General features: G+C 33.0%; 1 protein-coding gene across 1 annotated transcript; it reads left to right on the top strand.

Moving 5' to 3' along the window:
- Nucleotides 1-4,870: 4,870 nt before the first annotated feature.
- Nucleotides 4,871-19,103, top strand: LOC132748416 (shootin-1-like). The gene is made up of 8 exons (XM_060738025.1): nucleotides 4,871-4,933; nucleotides 9,162-9,323; nucleotides 10,923-11,027; nucleotides 13,393-13,516; nucleotides 15,699-15,925; nucleotides 16,705-16,754; nucleotides 17,256-17,360; nucleotides 18,288-19,103. The coding sequence occupies exons 2-8, from the start codon at nucleotides 9,168-9,170 to the stop codon at nucleotides 18,364-18,366; spliced, it is 846 nt and encodes a 281-aa protein (XP_060594008.1). The 5' UTR covers nucleotides 4,871-4,933; nucleotides 9,162-9,167; the 3' UTR covers nucleotides 18,367-19,103.
- The last annotated feature ends 1,106 nt before the right edge of the window (nucleotides 19,104-20,209 follow it).

Genomic DNA, 20,209 nt, shown 5'->3' with positions numbered 1-20,209 from the left:
GACCATGACTCGAACCCATGACTTTCAGAAGACCAACTGAGCTATCCGGCCGGCTACACATTTTCTCTTTAATAATGAAATAGTTCTAAACCACAACATATTTCCCCACTCTATTAGTTTATGTCCTTGAATTTCTGATGTTTACAGAGCATAGTGAATTAAACTCATGGTTATATGCAGTCACTGGATGAGAAATTTTTCAGCTTGACCAGAACTCAAACCTGTGACCACAGAATAATGTACCGCGGCTGTAAGCGATTGAACTATCTGGACGCTTACACATTTTCTGGCCTAAATAGTGAACAGTTCTAAACCGTGACAGATATTTAGATTTTAAATCAACAGATAATTAATTCTCAATTAAAAAATAAGAAATAAAAACCTTACATACTCATAGTCTAAATTAAAATAACAATTTATATATTATGTATAATTATTTTTACTAAAAAGGGCTTAGACAGTAAACTATTGGTTGTGCCATTATTTATAACAGGTCAATTTGAAAGTGAACATAACTGTGCTAATACAGTCATGTACAATATCTATTTTTTGTACGGATAAAAAACTAACCCTTTTTCTATGATTTTTGTGAAATTTTATGAAGGCTGTTTTGTATTTTGCATCAAGGGCACTGGGCGAATACATGAAAATGCAACAAACACACCACTTTGTGTCTGGCGCCTTGTTACTTTTTTGTACTTTGTTGGTTTTCATGTGGCAAAAATCACCTGCTATAAAATTAAGTGTACAAATTTATTCAAGGGCAAGTAACAATCTACTCTATGAAAAGTCTGTTGTCGGGTTGACTCAGGAGACCTGAAGCTTGGAAATTGAGACCGGTGTCCCTCAATTACAAAAAGATAAGACAGAAGCTGTCCTTTTCAATCTATGCACATGTTAGAAAAAAATTAGAATAACCATTCAAAACATGATTTTTTTGAGACTTTATCAATTATATTACTTGATCCAAGTTTCAGGACATTTTCAATCAATACATGTATTATCATTTATAACTTTAAATGAAAGTATCATCCCTTTAATAATAATGACATAACTGTAACTCTTTAAATTCAGAAATATTATAAGTCTCATCATATCAATATACTAAGATATACATGTATGCACATAACATTAATAATTCCCAGTTTCTATTAAATAAATATGAAATCCTAACATTAACATTGGTACTAATGGATGGAATTCAAAATCTAGTAGAATATATAAACTCTGTTATAGATACTATTATTAGCCAGCTAACACTGGGTATAAACAACTATAACCTGTAGCCTGATCAATATATGTATTATCATTAATTAATTTAAATGCAAGTCTCATCCATCATAACTGTAAGTCTTTAAATATAGAAATACACATTATATCCATATACAATGATACACTTGTATGCACATTACATTAATAATTCTCAGGTTCCATTAAAAATAAATATAACATCCTATTGACAGGAATTCATAATCTTGTAGAAAGAAAACTATAATGTATACATGATATTGTATAGTATAAAAGTAAAAAAAAATCTCAAATAGTCTATATCATGTGTTACAGATTAAGTTGTGTTAGTGTCTAAACATTAAATGCATATCTCTTACAGTAACAAATACTGTCCCTCTTTTAACCTTCCATTAGACTTTACTATACAATGTATAACTAACTGCATATAATGTAATCAAGTGTTTAAAATGAGCACCTATATGTATAGCTTAAATATTCTACTTTTCATTTTTACCAAAGGTTATTTTAGTAACAATTCATATACAAACACATAGAAAATAATAATTTCACATAGTGATTAGAAAATGCCTCTAGCAGAATACCTATAGGTATGTACCAACTGAACAAACTAGAAAAATCTGGTCTAGGGTATATCAAGCCAGTAAAAATATATAGAGGATATTCAAGTTTTTTCTATAAATACATGATTTATTTTCATCGAGTGGTATGAAAATAAATATTTCATGAGTGGCGGTAGCCACGAGTGAAATATGGTAATTTTCATGCCACAAGATGAAAATAAATCATGTATTTATAGAAACAACTTGAATTTTCTGTTTATTATATATATTTTGCTCTTTTTTGCGATAAAATTTGAAAGACTTTCCCTTAAATTTTGTGTACTGGCAGAATTTAAAAGAAAGTAGTCCGGCAAGACACCAGTGAAAATACGGAAAATATGTTTCACTACAGTGAAAAATAAATTTTTACAGTGATAATACGGAAAATAAAATACGCATTTTATTTCATCAATATTTCTCAATATTTCATTTATAAGTATATAATAAATATCAATATTCACTCATCAGGGCCTCTCTGCTTTTGATGACCTTACAACTGGTAAATTTTATAAAAAACAAAAAATAGTAAGTAATACTAAAGATAAAGTAGACAGAAAAGAACAAATAATTTAGTAAACATGAGTTACTTCCCCTTAAAAGACTGAAAACCTGAAACCCAAGAGAACACCCTAAACATTAAAATTACGAAATGTTGCAGGCTCAGTCAGTTTTATTAAGCCATTGCAAATTAATGGTGAAGTATTCATAAAAAATAGATGACCATGTGACAGCAGTTATTGCAGAAAATCGGATAGCTTTCAACATCCGGATACTGGTACACTTTGTAAAAAACAACCATTCTGTGCAACAGATCAACGTAATATGGATAAAATCAATAGGATAATCGTAAACAACAGTCCATTACCTATCCTTATACTCATTTTGCAGGTGAACTTTCTTCTTGTAAGAAAATTTTGAAAATATATAAATGAATGAACGAAAATGGTTACGGCATCGATGTAGACCACAACGATATTCGAAATCCGGGTTTTAGTATTGTCATATAAAACTAAGGGACAAGCTGTTAAACTGAGCCTGCAATTTCGTGAAAATAATATCACAATTGCACATGCTTTTTATATAAAGTTATTAAATACAAATATTAACAACATATTTGTTTACTTGATTTTTACGAATCAAAATAAATCTAATTAACTCAACATGAAATTAACTGCTAATAATAACAGCTCCTTCCATAGGCAAAAATAAAAAGCATTCCATATAAGACGACGCCGCTCACCGGCGTCGCCAATAAACTTTATTGTTTATATATTGATCCTAGGAATTAGTAACGATTCGCCACACTAACGATTCGCCACATAACGATTCGCCACAGAGTAATAACGATTCGCCACAGAGTAATAACGATTCGCCACAGTTAAATAACGATTCGCCACAGTATGATTATAACGATGATTTTTTAGTAATCAACAAACTTTTCCCTTTTGTTTAATAAATTTGACAATGACAAATAATTTAATAATGTTTCCTTAATACAAGTAATTAAGGCCCCCATCGCGGATTTTCAATTTATCAAAGGTAGCATTATTACAGGAGTACATTAAATCAAGAAGTAATTATATGTTGAAATAATTATTAAATTACTCATAACATAATTATATGTCAATTAATATTTATATATAAATATATAGTTCATATATATTATAATATAATGTCAAATATTTAAAACAAAGTATTGCAAAAAACATGTATTCATTGATTTACAATAATTTGATTAAAGAAACGCATATGTAAAACATTTGTCACACCTTTTAATTTAAACACAAGCCAATCAATTAGGATTGTTGTAGAAAATATTTAATTGACGCCGAAAATAAATCCTTTAATTTATCTGACAATGTATTCAGATTTCAAAACAATGCGGCACTTAAGCTTATGTTTTGTTTACAAATTAATTTGAGCGAGCCGATATATATGCCGATTAAGAGGGGTTTAAATAGCTTAAACACATACATAAAATAGTATACAAAACGAAAAATAACGAAATCAGAAAATCATCTTTTAAGTTGAATTTGATTTATGTCACATAAAAACAGAAAGGCTTGCCAAAAATGTTTCTCTGCTAATTATCCATTGTTTAGTAGTCTTTGAGACCACATTTTATTTCGTAGACCATATGCATCTATGACATTTGAAATTTTATTTCCAGTACACTATTAAATGACATTAAAACAATAATATATAAATAAATAAAGATAAAATACCCACATTAAATTTGTAGACATTTTTTTATCTATTTTTATAACTTTAGCCATTACAATTTAATACCTTCAAATTGATTCAATGTCTAGAAAAAGAAAGCTGTAGACGCAAACGGGATTAGTTAACTTTCAAATCCTTTAGAATGCTGGAAAAATCTTTCAAGATTTTTTTTTTTCATGAAATTCAAAAGATGGTCAAATTCAAATTCCTTCCAAAAGTTCGCAATAATAATATTTATGTTGTAATGCGCTTTACACGTTCTGTTTGTATTCGTAAGAAGTTCTTCTAATTGTAGGTATGGCTATAACTTAAGTAGGCAATGAAAACATCTACTAGAAAAGACCTTAAAGGTAGTAGAAGGCATGACTTATCCATTTAAAAAATGTCATATTTAAAGATTGTCCGTGTACAAAACATTACAAACATAATGGCACTTAAATATATTCAGAAATTCAAAGACAAATTACAAGACAAACTAAATATACGTACACGTATATTTTTCCAGTTTATATAAATAACGAAGTTATAAAATGGGTTATGTAATTTTGTTAATAAAATATTTGGTTTTCGTGTGTTTTTATTCAATAAAATGTGTATTAAGTGTAATTAATTTATGTAATTAACAAATGAAATATAAAATGGAAAAAAGTTTTCCATCAACAGTTTGAAAACAGATGTGAAAAAAATTTGTATTTGAACACGTGGCGAATCGTTATTTAACTGTGGCGAATCGTTATTACTCTGTGTCGAATCGTTATGTGGCGAATCGTTAGTGTGGCGAATCGTTACATTACCGATCCAAGAACAAGGAAAGATTTGATGTTGTAATTTCAACACCATTTTTTTGTATTACATTGCAGGTATGAAAAATGATTGCGATTCAAATTTAAATTAATAAATGTTAGCTTGAATACGGTACTTAACTTACAAAATGTATTCGTACCGGCGTCTTTTCGCACCATTTTTATTTCGACCCAAGATTTCAGCAAGACTATATTGGTCAAGTTTTTGACATTTTTTATGGTACTGTCAAACCGTTGGGGAAAGACATCGCCCGTCCAAAGTCATTTTAAATGGTTACTCAAAGGGAGGACATTATGGTACTAGTGGAACCACTTAAACTGGCTGGTGAAAATGTCCGATTCATGGGCTTATGACATAAAAACTCATATTTCTAGAAAAATAATAATGATATTTCTTTGAAACTTTGCTTTTTTATTGGGCATTATATATGACATAAATAGAAAGAAAAGTATTTGGTTACTGTCACTTTTGTGAGAATGATTTCCCCTTTTTCATGTTTGGCACGATTAATAAGTTGGGCAATGATTATCATTATATTAAGAATTTTACATAGTACAACATAATTTTTATGAGCTTCAAATACCGTAAAATACCAATTTAATGCCCCCGGGGGAGTAACATTTTTCAAAAGGGGGGCGTTTAATAAAGATTAAAAAAATAGACAAGATCAACAAAAAAGGCATACTGGTCGGAGAGATAACGCCGACGCATAGATAACCCCGTCACTTGATAAATATAATTGTTTTAGCTTTGTTTTTCAACAAATATGCACATGATCACCTAACAGTATAGGAACAGGACAGAATGTGATGATTTGTTATAATTTGGTAGACTTTTTAATGTTTTTCAAATAACCTAAACTTTTTGTAGGCAAAAACTGCTTCAAAACGTTCTTTTTACTAAATTACAGTAAGGTAGTTAGAAATGTATTGACCACAGGCCACTGACTTGGGAAAGATTTTTGAAAAATTGTTTAAATATTTACAAAAAATAGATAAACCATATAAGATGTAAAAATAAATTATTGATGCTGATTTTCCAGTCATTTTTTACTTAAAAATTTAAGTGTCGACTTTATCTACTGTTGTGGGGTAAAAAGACCATGTTTTGTATACCTCATTCAAGACCTTCAAGAAGTACCAGATTCCATTTTCATACATAGTTTTTGTGGTGTAATGTAAAGCCTTTGAACTGAACTTTGTTTAGGTGGTTCAATATTTAAAATATACTGGAAGATAATTAAAATATTGCAAAAAATATTTGATTTAGTGTCGGAGTTATCTCTCCAACCAGTAGTGAAAATGATTGTCTTTTCTCTCTCTTCAAATGATGTAAAAAAAATCCACACAAGTCCTGTTTAAACAAATCATCATCCTGTAAACCCATGACACCTTTGATTTATACCGTGAGCTGTCTCGAATTTTCCTCCTAAAACTTCCTTGCAGTTGACACCTTTTATCTTGCTGACAATCTGACGTCAATGATGTTGCTTACCTTATTACAATGTGTCTTATTATGCCCCCACTTCAAAGAAGAGGGGGTATATTGCTTTGCACTTGTCGGTCCGTCGGTCCGTAGACCAAATGGTTTCCGAGTGATAACTAAAGAACGCTTAGGCCTAGGAACTTCAAACTTGGTATGGTGATTGGTCATGACCAGCAGATGACCCCTATTGATTTTGGGGTCAAGGGGTCAAAGGACAAGGTCACATTGGCCTTGTAGGTAAAAACAGTTTCCCATCAATAACTAAAGAACGCTTAGGCCTAGGAACTTCAAAATTGGTATGATGATTGGTCATGACCAGCAGATGACCCCTATTGATTTTGGGGTCAAGGGGTCAAAGGTCAAGGTCACATTGACCTTGTTGGTAAAAATGGTTTCCGATCAATAACTTAAGAACGCTTATGCCTAGCAATTCAAACTTGGTATGGTGATTGTTCATGTCCAGCAGATGACCGCTATTGATTTTGGGGTCAAGGGGTCAAAGGTCAAGGTCACATTGACCCTGTAGGTAAAAATGGTTTCCGATCAATAACTTAAGAACGCTAAGGCCTAGGAACTTCAAACTTTGTATGATGATTGGTCATGACCAGCAGACAACCCCTATTGCTTTTTGGGTCAAGGGGTCAAAGGTCAAGGTCACATTGACCTTGTAGGTAAAAACGGTTCCCGATCAATAACTTAAGAACGCTTAGGTCTAGAACTTCAAACTTGATATGATGATTGTACATGACCAGAAGATGACCCCTATTGATTTTAGGGTCAAGGGTCAAAGGTCAAGGTCACATTGACATTTAAGGTAAAAACGGTTCCCGATCAATAACTGAAGAACGCTTAGGCCTAGGAACTTCAAACTTGGTATGATGATTGGTCATGACCAGCAGTTGACCCCTATTGATTTAGGGGTCAAAATGTCAGGGTCACATTGACCTTGTAGGTGAAAACAGTTTCCAATCAATAACTTAAGAACGCTTAGGCCTAGAAACTTCAAACTTGGTATGATGATTGGTCATGACCAGTAGCTGACCCCTGTTGATTTTGGGTCAATTGGTCAAAGGTCAAGTTCACATTGACCTTGTAGGTAAAAACGGTTTTTCGATCAATCACTAAAGAATGCATAGGCATAGGAACTTCAAACTTGGTATGATGATTGGTCATGGCCAGTAGATGACCCCTATTGATTTTGGGGTCAAGGGGTCAATGTCATATTGACCTTGTACTTAATGATGGTTTGTGACCAATAACTTAACAACTCAAGTTGCCTTGGTTGATATTTTTATATTAAACTAAAAATGCTTTTGGTATACACATTTGAAGGTCTTATGTAATATAACAACTTGGCTGTCATTAATGAGGCCTACATGATTCATTAAATTTATGCATATATTATTTGTAAGATTTGTAATAACTTAAATTGCTGCACACAACTTATGAGGTCACAATAATTATTACCTTGTGACTAGTCATGACCTGTAGAGACTACATAACCCTTATTAATTGTTTGTTCACTGGGTCAGAAGTCATGCATAATAACCTGATCATATGACTAATTGGCTGCCGATAGGGGGCATACATGTTTTACAAACATATCTTGTTTACAATGTGTCAACACACCCCACTTCCACATCTGTGTAGTTGTCCACGCTAGAGTGCAATGCTCTATCGGTAGTGTGTGTATTGTAAATATGTTTTAATACCCTTTTGTGTTTTTATAACAGTTACTGTTTTCAAGTGGACTTCACTCTGTTTTAGTGAACTTTAAAGTGTTTAAGTTTTGATTCACAGATATTTTCATAAATGGACTTATATTGAATATAAATCGCTGAACTGGTCAGAGAGTTTCTTTATTTCAGTTATTTTCTTAGTTTAAATTACACATGAGGTTTTCAAAAGTGAGTGGGGGTGTTAATTAGGGTGGGGACGTTAAGTCGAGATTTTACGGTATTTTGTTTCCTGAAAATGGGGAAAAAGGGAAATAATTATGAGAAAAAAGGCAACCAAAATCTTTTTTATTTTGATTTGTATCATATATAATGGCTTATTATGCTTTAATTAACATCAAGTTTGAAAGAAACATATTAATTATTTTTCAGTGATTAGCTTAAACCGCTTTAATGCAGATAATTCGTCATGCCTACTGTACCTGTAGGCTAATTGCTGTGTTGATAGGAAATTCTGGCGGCAACACTTATTGATTGACTAATAGTAAATTTTCCATGCATCCATCGGAAATTATCAGACGCAAGCTGATTTTATGATGTGTTAAATGAGTACATTTGACAATTTTCATGAGTCAAGACCCCAGGTCTGGAGTCAAGCAAACACCCTTTTAAACTGTCTGTTACATTAGTCAGTTTGTTTACACTGAGGACATCTATCAATACTGTTAAATACTCCCATCAGAACAATATTTCAGATATACCCAGTTTGGACAGGAATCACATATTGGCTTTTGTCCCCAATACAGAAAGTAACACTTGGTTTCACTTTAATTTTGAAAACAGTCGATATGTATAATTACTTGTGCAAATTAACACATATTCTTTTTACGCCGGAATTGGCAAAGATGCTGCGGTACCCGCAGGGAGTACTGTATAGTCAGCATCACTAATTTTGCGTCATCACTTATTTCACTCACAGTAATGGCACATTTCCATATGAATAGTGTTAAAATTAGTCAAAATTGACATATTTTAGTCATACACCTAAACAACAAAGTTTTTGTGCAAAATATTTTAAATCTGTTGAATTTTACGTAAAATATCATTACTATTATAAATTCAGGACACGATGACATCACCTCGGTTAGAGACATTGTCTATAAGAGGAGTTGAGGATGGGGAGGAGTTTGATGAGGCTGACCAACCAACAACTCTGTACTGTAAACCTGTCACCCTTGAGGAGTACGAGAATCAGGCCGAGCAGGAAACAGAAAAGGCTCTTAATGTAATGTATTATCATTCGATTCATTAATGTACATGTAGTATCATTTGATTCATTGTTTTGGAGCACATCTAGTTAAGCAGACCCCTGGAAGATAAACGATATTAGCACATTTGCTTTTTTTACATGTTTATTATTCAAAACTACAAATAAAGTACAGAATAACACCGATAGAAACTGAATAAAATTTGTGAAAAAAATCAGTTTCAATTTAACTCTGAGTGTATTTCTTTATAATCTAAATACATTTTCGTAAACATTTGGTTTGGTTGGCTTGCAATTCATACAGATTTTAAGACTTTCTAGTTTTAACAATGTGGAATAATTGAGTCCTCTGCTCCAAGTGCGTCTTCCAGCATTGATTTATGCTTATTTAAAGCTTGCTTCTAGTGAAATATCTCCTTTAAATGTTAAATTGAAAGAGTTCAATAGTTTTGAAAGGTTTAATTTGTGATCTGCTGTACTTTTACTGCATATTATATTTGAAATGTTGATTGTCTGTAATTCAAAATAGAAATATTTTTAGTCCCCTACCGGTTTACCGGAGGGGACTTTAGGTTTACCCTCCGTCCGTCCGTCTGTCAGTCCGTCAATCCGTCCGTCCACAAAACTGGATCCCGCGATAACTTGAAAAGTACTGAAAATATTTTAATGAAACTTGGTATATGGATAGATGGCAGTATGGAGATTATGCACGTCTTTTTCTTTTCTTCCTATGTTGAAAATTCTGGTTGCTATGGCAACAAATAGGCTGAAAATATGGCAAATTTTACACATAAACTGGATCCAGTGATAACGCAAAAAGTACTGGAAATATTTTTATGAAACTTGACATATGGGTAGATGGCAGTCTTGAGATTATGCATGTCTTTTTCTTTTCTTCCTATGTTGAAAATTCTGGTTGCTATGGCAACAAATAGGTTGAAAATATGGCAAATTTTACAAATAAACTGGATCCAGTGATAAAGCAAAAAGTACTGGAAATATTTTAATGAAACTTGACATATGGGTAGATGGCAGTCTTGAGATTATGCACGTCTTTTTCTTTTCTTCCTATGTTGAAAATTCTGGTTGCTATGGCAACACATAGACTGAAAATATGGCAAATTTTACACAAACTGAATCCAGTGATAACTCAAAAAGTACTGGAAATATTTTTATGAAACTTGACATATGGGTAGATGGCAGTCTTGAGATTATGCATGTCTTATCTGTTCTTCCTATTTTGAAAAAATATCAGTTGCCTTGGCAACAAATAGGCTTAAAACATGGCAAATATAACAATATTTGTGATTAGTCAAAAAGAGCTGAAAATTTTTATGAAATTACATCTTTAATTCAAGAGTTATCTCCTGTTTAAGAATTTTGCTTTTAAAATGTTATATTTTGGTAACAGGGATGTTTCAAATATTAACTTTAGAGTGTCCTTCAGTCCGTCTATCTGTCTGTTCATAAAAACTGTTTCCTGTGATCACTTTTAAAGAACTTTTCCAACAAATTTACTTAAAATAGTGAATGGCCCTTCAGAATGTTGATGGGGTTCTAACCGGTAGGGGACTTATGGATTGCTTGCAATGCTATGATAATTGCTTGTTTAAATAGGATTTAATGGGCTATTTGGACATGCATAAAGATGAATTTACAACTCTTTTGAAGAAAAAGAAAAGGCAGGACCTTGAAACTGGCAGTGTTTTTTCTTTTATGAAGGTAAGATTAGAATAAAATAAAAAATATATCATATTGATATTATAATCAACAATTAAATGAACTAAGAGGTAAAGTTTTGAAATTTATTGCCTATCATTATTGTTATGCCTTACGGTACACACATTCTTTTACTTAGGGAACATATGCCACTCAAGGAATGCCACTTAAATGTCACATTGAAGATTCCGTGACAACTGCAGTATGAATACATCTGAAGATATTTCAAAATTCCAAATTTTACCATGTCATATTAAATGTTGAAGACTGCTTAAGCTGGGACACTTTTCCAGTACTGTCCATGAACAGGCTCAATCAAACCAAGCCTGCAACATTTTTAGCTCGACTATACGAAGTATATGGAGAGCTGTCCTACTCGCCCCGGCGTCGGCGTCCGCGTCCAGATTTTAGATTAAAGTTTTGGTGCAGTAAAATATTTTTCACTATAACTTTGTCCTTTCATAAGGTATCAACTTCAAACTTCAAATATATGTTCCATATCATCAACCACATCTTATGTGACAAGGTTCATAACTCTAGCACCAATATTTTCAGATTTATCTCCCCTTGAACTTAGAATTTTCCTTAAAAAATACTATTTTTTACTGTTACTTCTTTATTTCTTAACCCATTGCTTCATGAGCATTTTGTGAAAAATGGCTGTTTTCATTGAAAAGTCTCCCGTTACAAGTTCAAATTGCTATAATACTATAAAAACTGCTTCAACACTAATCAAACTTGGCACAAATGTTGACTGGACCATTGCCCTTGCAACAACATGCTCAGGCTTAAATTTTCTGTTACCATGGCAACGAGGGGACATCTCAAAATTGCCAAAAATCACTATTTTGCGTTGATTTTTTCCATCAAAATTGATTTCAAAGTGCTGCAACTTCTCAATGGATTGAGATAGAGTCAAATGCTTTTCAGCGTTTTGGTACACGTTACCTTATGATCAATCTGGGGTCATTTTTTCAGCCTCTCACAAGTCCAAAATTTTCTTGGCGATGAGGGGGACTCCGCCCCCCTTCAAACCCCCCCCAAACAGAAGGGGGCACATCCCCCTTCTGGCAACCCCCTGATGTATCTTTTGGTGGGGGGCCGCGCCGAAAAAGATGTCACTTTTTTAACAACATTTCTCAAACAAAAACAAGTGTTTGGGGCCTAAATAAGGCATTTTTCATCATTTGAGACAACAAAAAGGGGGGGGGGGTGAAAAAGGCGTTAAAAGGCGTGTATATGAAGTAATGGGTTAAGGGATCAACCTCATACTTCAAATATATATACCTTATCATCATCCCCATCTTATGTGACAAGGTTCATAACTCTAGCACCAATATTTTCAGATTTATCTCCCCTTGAACTTAGAATTTTCCTCAAAAAATACTATTTCTTACTGTTTCTTCTTTATTTCTTAAGGGATCAACCTCATACTTCAAATATGTTTACTTTATCATCATTCCCATCTTATGTGACAAGGTTCATAACTCTAGCACCAATATTTTCAGATTTATCTCCCTTTGAACTTAGAATTTTCCATAAAAAATATTATTTTTTACTGTTACTTATTTATTTCTAAAGGGATCAACTTCATACTTCAAATATGTTTACGTTATCATCATCCACATCTTATGTGACAAGGTTCATAACTCTAGCACCAATATTTTCAGATTTATCTCCCTTTGAACTTAGAATTTTCCATAAAAAATATTATTTTTTACTGTTACTTATTTATTTCTAAAGGGATCAACTTCATACTTCAAATATGTTTATGTTATCATCATCCACATCTTATGTGACAAGGTTCATAACTCTAGCACCAATATTGCAAGAATTATCTCCCCATAAACTTAGATTTTTTTACTAGAAAAATGTTATTTTTTATTATAACTTTTTTTTAAAGGTATCTATCTCTAACTTCAAATACTTATTCCTTATCATCAATTACATTTTTAATATGTGACAATGTTAATAACTCTTGTAGCAATATTTACAGATTTATCTCTCTTTGAACTTAGGATTTTCTTTAAGAAATATAATAACTTTTTTACTTTTTAAGGTATTTACTTCTAACTTCAAATATATATTTTTTATCATTACACAAATGTTGTGTGGCAAGGTCCATAACTCTAGCATGACTATTTCTAGAATTATTCCCCTTGATCTTGGAATTTATGTTAACAAATGTTATTTTTTTTACTATAACTTAATACATAATTATACATAATTGATTTTTCTTTCATAGTTTTGTCCTCCTTACTGCGTCCAGTATTTTATTAGTCGAGCTTCGCTGTCTCCTGTGACAGCTCTTGTTAATTTTGTTGTTTTGTGCGTTATTTGGGGATTCCATATTTCTCTATAATTGTAGGTGAAGGTATATGATATGATCCATGGAGAGAACAGTCCACTGGTGCGAGTATCTGAGGCCGAGAGAGACCGACATCTACAAGACTTAAAACACAACATGCAGAAAGCTTTTGATACCTCACTCGGTAAAAGTTGTTTTTTTCTCAAGCTGTTAAATATTGAAATAACATGTATGACATTTTTGTTACTAAGAAGGCCCTCCTGAGTGATTAATTACAAAGTATTTGAACAATAAACTGTGCATTATTACACTAAAATTAAAGAAAACTTAATATCATTTTTCATTCTAACATGCATATAAAAAAGAATATTGATATAAATATGTAGAAGTACATTGAGCTTGGAAGTAATTATTATTTTCCTGACATCATTTGGTTTATTGACGTCATATATTATTATGCCCCCACTTCAAAGAAGAGACCAAATAGTTTGCAAGTGATAACTAAAGAACCCTTAGGCCTAGGAACTTCAAATTTGGTGTGGTGATTGGTCATGACCAGTAGATGACCCCTATAGATTTTGGGGTCAAAGGTCAAGGTCACATTGACCTTGTAAGTAAAAACGGTTTCCGATCAATAACTAAAGAAGGAACTTCAAACTTAGTATAATGATTGGTCATGACCAGCAGATGACCCCTATTGATTTTGGGGTCAAGGGGTCAAAGGTCAAGGTCACATTGACCTTGTAAGTAAAAACGGTTTCCGATCAATAACTAAAGAATGCTTAGGCCTAGAAACTTCAAACTTGGTATGATGATTGGTCATGACCAGCAGATGACCCTTATTGATTTTGAGGTCAAAGGTCAAGGTCACATTGACTTTGTAGGTGAAAATGGTTTCCAATCAAAAACTTAAGAACCCTTAGGCCTAGAAACTTCAAATTTGGTATGATGATTGGTCATGACCAGCAGATGACCCCTATTGATTTTAGGGTCAAAGGTCAAGGTCACATTGACCTTGTAGGTAAAAACGGTTCAGATCAATAACTAAAGAATGCTTAGGCCTAGAAACTTCAAACTTGGTATGATGATTGGGCATGACCAGCAGATGACCCCTATTGATTTTGCGGTCAAGGGGTCAAAAGTCAAGGTCACATTGACCTTGTAGGTAAAAACGGTTTCCAATCAATTACTAAAGAACGCTTAGGCCTAGGAACGTCAAACTTGTTATGGTGATTGGTCATGACCAGCAGATGACACCTCTTGATTTTGTTTCCGATTAATAACTAAAAAACGCTTAGGCCTAGGATTTTCAAACTTAGTATGATGATTGGTCATGACCAGCAGATGACCCCTATTGATTTGGGGGTCAAAGGTCAAGGTCACATTGACCTTGTAGGTAAAAACAGTTTCCGATCAATAACTAAAGAATGCTTAGGCCTAGAAACTTCAAACTTGGTATGATGATTGGTCATGACCAGCAGATGACCCCTATTGATTTTGAGGTCAAAGGTCAAGGTCACATTGACTTTGTAGGTAAAAATGGTTTCCAATCAAAAACTTAAGAACGCTTAGGCCTAGAAACTTCAAATTTGATATGATGATTGGTCATGACCAGCAGATGACCCCTATTGATGTTGGGGTCAAAGGTCAAGGTCACATTGACCTTGTAGGTAAAAACGGTTTCCAATCAATTACCAAAGAATGCTTAGGCCTAGGAACATCAAACTTGGTATGGTGATTGGTCATGACCAGCAGATGACTCCTATTGATTTTGTTTCCGATCAATAACTAAAGAATGCTTAGGCCTAGGATTTTCAAACTTAGTTTGATGATTGGTCATGACCAGTTATGACCCCTTTTGATTTTGGGGTCAAGGGGTCAATGTCATATTGACCTTGTACTTAATGACAGTTTCTGACCAATAACTCAACAACTCAAGTTGCCTTGGTTCATACTTTAAAATTAAACTAAAAATGCTTTTGGTATACACATTTGAAGGTCTTATGTAATATAACAACTTGGCTGTCATTAATGAGGCCGACATGATTCATAAAATTTATGCATATATTATTTGGTAAGATTTGTAATAACTTAAATTGCTGCACACAACCTATGGGGTCACAATAATTATTACCTTGTGACTAGTCATGACCAGTAGATACTAGATAACCCTTAATAATTGTTCACTGGGTCAGAAGTCATGCATAATAACCTGATCACATGACTAATTGGCTGCCGATAGGGGGCATACATGTTTTACAATCATATCTTGTTGTTTAATAGATAAGTTTCAATTGTGTCAGACATATTACTAAAATTGATAGAGCTTTGAAAGTCTGAAGTGTTAAGTTGTTGGTTTTTTTCAGAGACTAAAGGTAGGAGAGTGTCCAAACGTTTGGAGGAGAAAAGGATACGAAAAGTTCAAGACCCAAATGGAACCCCATCAAGGAAGACGGCAAAGGGTTGTAATGGTGTGCCAATGCCACCACCACCGCCTCCCCCACCTGTCCCTCCATTTGTTGCAGGAACAACACCTCAGATAAAAATACAAGGAAGAAAGCCACTGACACCCATTCAGAATAGGCTTAATCAGGTAGATAATTAACAAAGATGAAAAGGTCTTTTAAAAAGCAGCACACCTCCAGATTCATGCTTATATTCATGAAATTTTTGAAAATGTTTTAAAATGTTAAATAGTGTAGAGTGAACAAATGAATTATATTTTACATTGAAATAAGTATGGAAATATCTATATAAATACATTTTCTATGTATTGGCCCCTATAACTGTTAAAGCAGCATGTCTGATTTTATCGCTCAATAACATATCACTGTTTGGAGTTTGGATGTGAGGAATTATATCACGAGTAATATAATGATGCGTATCCGAACGACAAACAGTGATGTTATCAAGCGATAAACTATACATCATATGGCTAAATATAGAACGTCAAACTGTGATTTTATTGCATAATAACACACACTTTGGGTTTTTCTATGTTCAATGCGGAAAAATGTGGGTCGTGTTAGAATAAAATATAAAATATTGCTTTGTAAACTAAGAATGAAATTTACACATTGCAAAAGGCACATTCAATCCAAATAAATTACCAATAAAGGTGAAAAAAAATGATACAAAAATAGCCCTTACTGCTTTAGTCACACAAATATGGTGATTAATACTGCAAAATCAGCCATTCATTGCACAAATGCATATATGTAAATTATTACTTGAATTGTGAATATTTCTACTTTTCTTAAAATCTTTGTTTATTTTTTCTCTAAGTTGATTTTCTTGAATATATTTTTGGCTCATCTGGAGGCATGCAACTATATTCTAGTCTATTTTTAACTTGTATTATATTTCTTTCAGGTTAAGACACCTGGGGTAGAAAAGAAAACAAGGATGCAGGAATCAGACGAGTAAGTCTATGTTTTATATTTGTCTTACAGCTCACCAGAATTTTACTTCCCTAACCAGTACTATTCTATGCTAGTAAGGGGCCTTTCTCCCTATAAAAAGTATCTTTCCAAACCTTCACAAAATTAAATCTTCTTTTGACATAATACAAATACAATATAGTAGGTCTTCTAACTTCTATTGATTTGTCATTTCTTAGGAGTTGGATATTGTACTACAAACTTTATTAATACAAATTTATTTTAGTTTGTGTTGCCTGGAACCTATAAGCTTATTGAAACACACTTGAATCTGTTCCTGTAAACAACCTGTATTAAGCAATGAGTATAAATATTTTGGTCAAGAAAAAGAGGCTTGCCCCCGATGTGGTTTGATCCCACACAGCCAGTGAACGTACTACAAATTTTGTACAAATACAGGGGAAAATATACAATATGTAAGTCCTGTCCACCAATATTGATTAACAGTGGTTTTTATATTGTTTTGTAAATCTTCGTTTTTAGTATTCTTGGTTCGACTCCACAATTAGATTGTTCATTTACAAGTCTCCATCAAGAGTTACTGTCATCTAATCCTTGGAAAAGACTGAAATGTGTGGATGAAAACAAGTAAGGCATTTATATACACTAGGGGCACAAGCATTCTCTTACTTGGTGACCATACACCCTAAGTTTAAGTAATGAAATAAAAAAATCTGGAAAAAGGGTGATCCCTTTGAAGCATTAATTATAACAACAAAATTACATGAAATTTGCAGACTGATTTTGATTGAGCCTGTACATGAGGGATAATGAAAAGGTGCAACATCCCTCACATCCCCCTAGCATTGGTTTGAGCTGTACTCAATTGTCCAGATTTAAAAATGCTGTAATCAATGATCCCAAGAGATCATCAGAGACATTTGACTTCTAACACATCAGAAAACTGTCCCTCTTCTTACCGGATGTCTAATGGGCTACCTCACTGCTTTGGGTTCGAATCCCGACAGGGACTTTGGATTCTTTCATGTGAGGAAGCTATCCAGCTAGCTTATGGAACGTCGGTGGTTCTACTCTGGTTTGTGCCTGAAATAATGCACGGAGGGGCACCTGAGGTCTTCCTCCACCAGTAAAGCAGGAACGTCGCCAAATGACTTATACTGTGTTGGTGTGACCTAAAACCCAAACAAACAAACTTGGCTACCTGTTCATGCATGAAAAAATGTACAGACAGGTATTAGAAGTTTTATTCCTTTCCTAAAGCTGGAAAGTTGAAGTTTAAAGTATAACAGTGCGAGGAAAAATCAAGCAGCAAAATAAAAAGTTTACTGTAAATCCGAGTGACCTTTTTGTTTCGCCTGCTACAGTCTAGCTGCAACATGCTATAAAGTAGCTGCGACATGCTATAAAGTAGCCGCAACATATTGGCAACAAACTGTCCTGTCTCCCCCTTAATACAACTATTTAAATGGCTCTCATAAGGGGACACATATTAATTATAACCCTTGTATTGTAGTAGATCTACTTACTGATTTAAGACGCTCTCAATGTTTACAGGTCACCAGGAGGAACACCGACTGTGTCAAAGGTTGATAGACAGTATACAGGTCCAGTTGAACCTCTCACAGGGCATTGATCAATAAGTTCAAGAATGTACGACCCCCGAGTCCTGCCGGCAGTCCAAACACCACCATCACATCACCTGGCGAATTTACCCCATAAATTACATCAATAATACCATTTTGATCAGATGAAAAGTGTGATTTGAACATTTTTTCAATGCATCCATTTTTTTTAAGTTTGAGTTTTCTGCAAAACATATTTGGCTATTAGCTGAAATAGGACACATTTGATTGATTTTGGTATTGAAAATGTTAAATTTTGACATTTTGAGTAACATATGTATAGGTAGAGATGGGAATTTTAGTGTGTTGTCCTGATGTGATAAGTTTTGCTTTAAAGTGACATTATGCTCATTTTTTTCATCGTCCTGTTGAGCTGAATTTATATACATGTATTTCAAAAGGTTGACTGTAATTAATTCATTGACTAACAGCTGATAAGGATAAAATATAAATATGCTTAAAATGTAAAAAAGTTTGCCCCAGAATGTTACAGGTAATATCTGATGGATATTAACAGAAATTTTCCTGGATAAAGTGGGTTTTGTATTGTTAAGACTTAGTAAATTATAAAATTGAAAGAAATAATGGCAGAATGTAATCTTATTTTGACTGTCACTTGTTCCCTTGGATTGACATATTGTCACTTTCACCTTTACCATGCTGGAACAGAAAAAAGATTTTACCTTTTCCCTCAGTATACACTCAGTCAAGTCTGCTCATCAATACACTCTGACTGACAAGGTTCTAAATTTTTTAACTTGACTTGATATACCGCAAAATTGATAACGGACTGCTCCAGAAAATGGAAACTAGACAAGTCCATTTAAGTTTTTCAGTTTGTTATAGTTTAAGTAAGCTGCACTTTTTTTTTAGTAGATTTTGCAAGGATTAAAAGCTTTAGGATTTGACATAAACATAGTTTTTGTACCTGTAAATTATGTTTTTGTACCGTAAGATATCCTACAGTCAAGAAGTATAGTTAAAGATATACTATGCTCAAATTTGAGTAAATATTCTTATCGCAGAAATTTATTGAAATCCTTGAAAGCCTTACTGAATGCTTTTGATTTGAGTAAACAAAGTGTTCAAATTTTGTATTGAAAGGTCAATTGAAGTTGGTCTTTTCTTATAAAAAAATGCCAGTTTTTTTAATGGCACTATATATTCATATTGTGACCACTTCTAGTGAATAGAGTTTAAAACATTATGTATCTACTTGGAATGTGGGCGAATCCTGTTAATTTTATATTTACAAAGAGACTGTGTAGTAATCTTAAATATTTTCAACCATTGAATTTGAGCATATATAGTGTATCTTTATACAAGTTGTGTATATATTTCGTTTATTTTTATCGTTTTATAACTTGTTACAGGATGTAAAGTTTTAAACACGCCCTTCTGTAAATATTTCTATAGATTCTTTTAATCTTTGTTTATATTCTTTTAAAATATCTTTCTTTCTTTTTTCAATAAAATTTCTTTTAACTTTGTATATATTTATCTATTTTGATATTTTTCGTTTCTTTAAATACTGATTTTTACTTCTAATTACTTTTGTTTTGTTTAATTCTATATACTTTTTGTGGTCCAAATTTGACCATTTACCCGAGTTTCTTATCCTCTTTTGATCAGTGAGTGATGGAAAGTTGATAAATATTACCTTTTAAGCTAGATAGACCACTCAATGTTTATTCGGGCTGTTAGATTTATCAATGCATTGGGTTAACATTCTGTTAACACTGTTGAAAGCATGTACGTAGACACAACATCTCAAACATGTGTCAGTTTTAACTATATTCATGAAAGATTCTACCAGTTTCAGGTCTACTGTAACTTCATCAAGAATGGTTTAGA

The sequence above is a fragment of the Ruditapes philippinarum genome, unplaced genomic scaffold (assembly GCF_026571515.1).
Source record: "Ruditapes philippinarum isolate M1 unplaced genomic scaffold, ASM2657151v2 ctg1484_1_1_1_1, whole genome shotgun sequence".
NCBI classification, from domain to species: domain Eukaryota; kingdom Metazoa; phylum Mollusca; class Bivalvia; order Venerida; family Veneridae; genus Ruditapes; species Ruditapes philippinarum.
The sequence above is the reverse complement of the archived record's forward strand: the minus strand, read 5'-3'. Positions and strand labels throughout refer to the sequence as shown.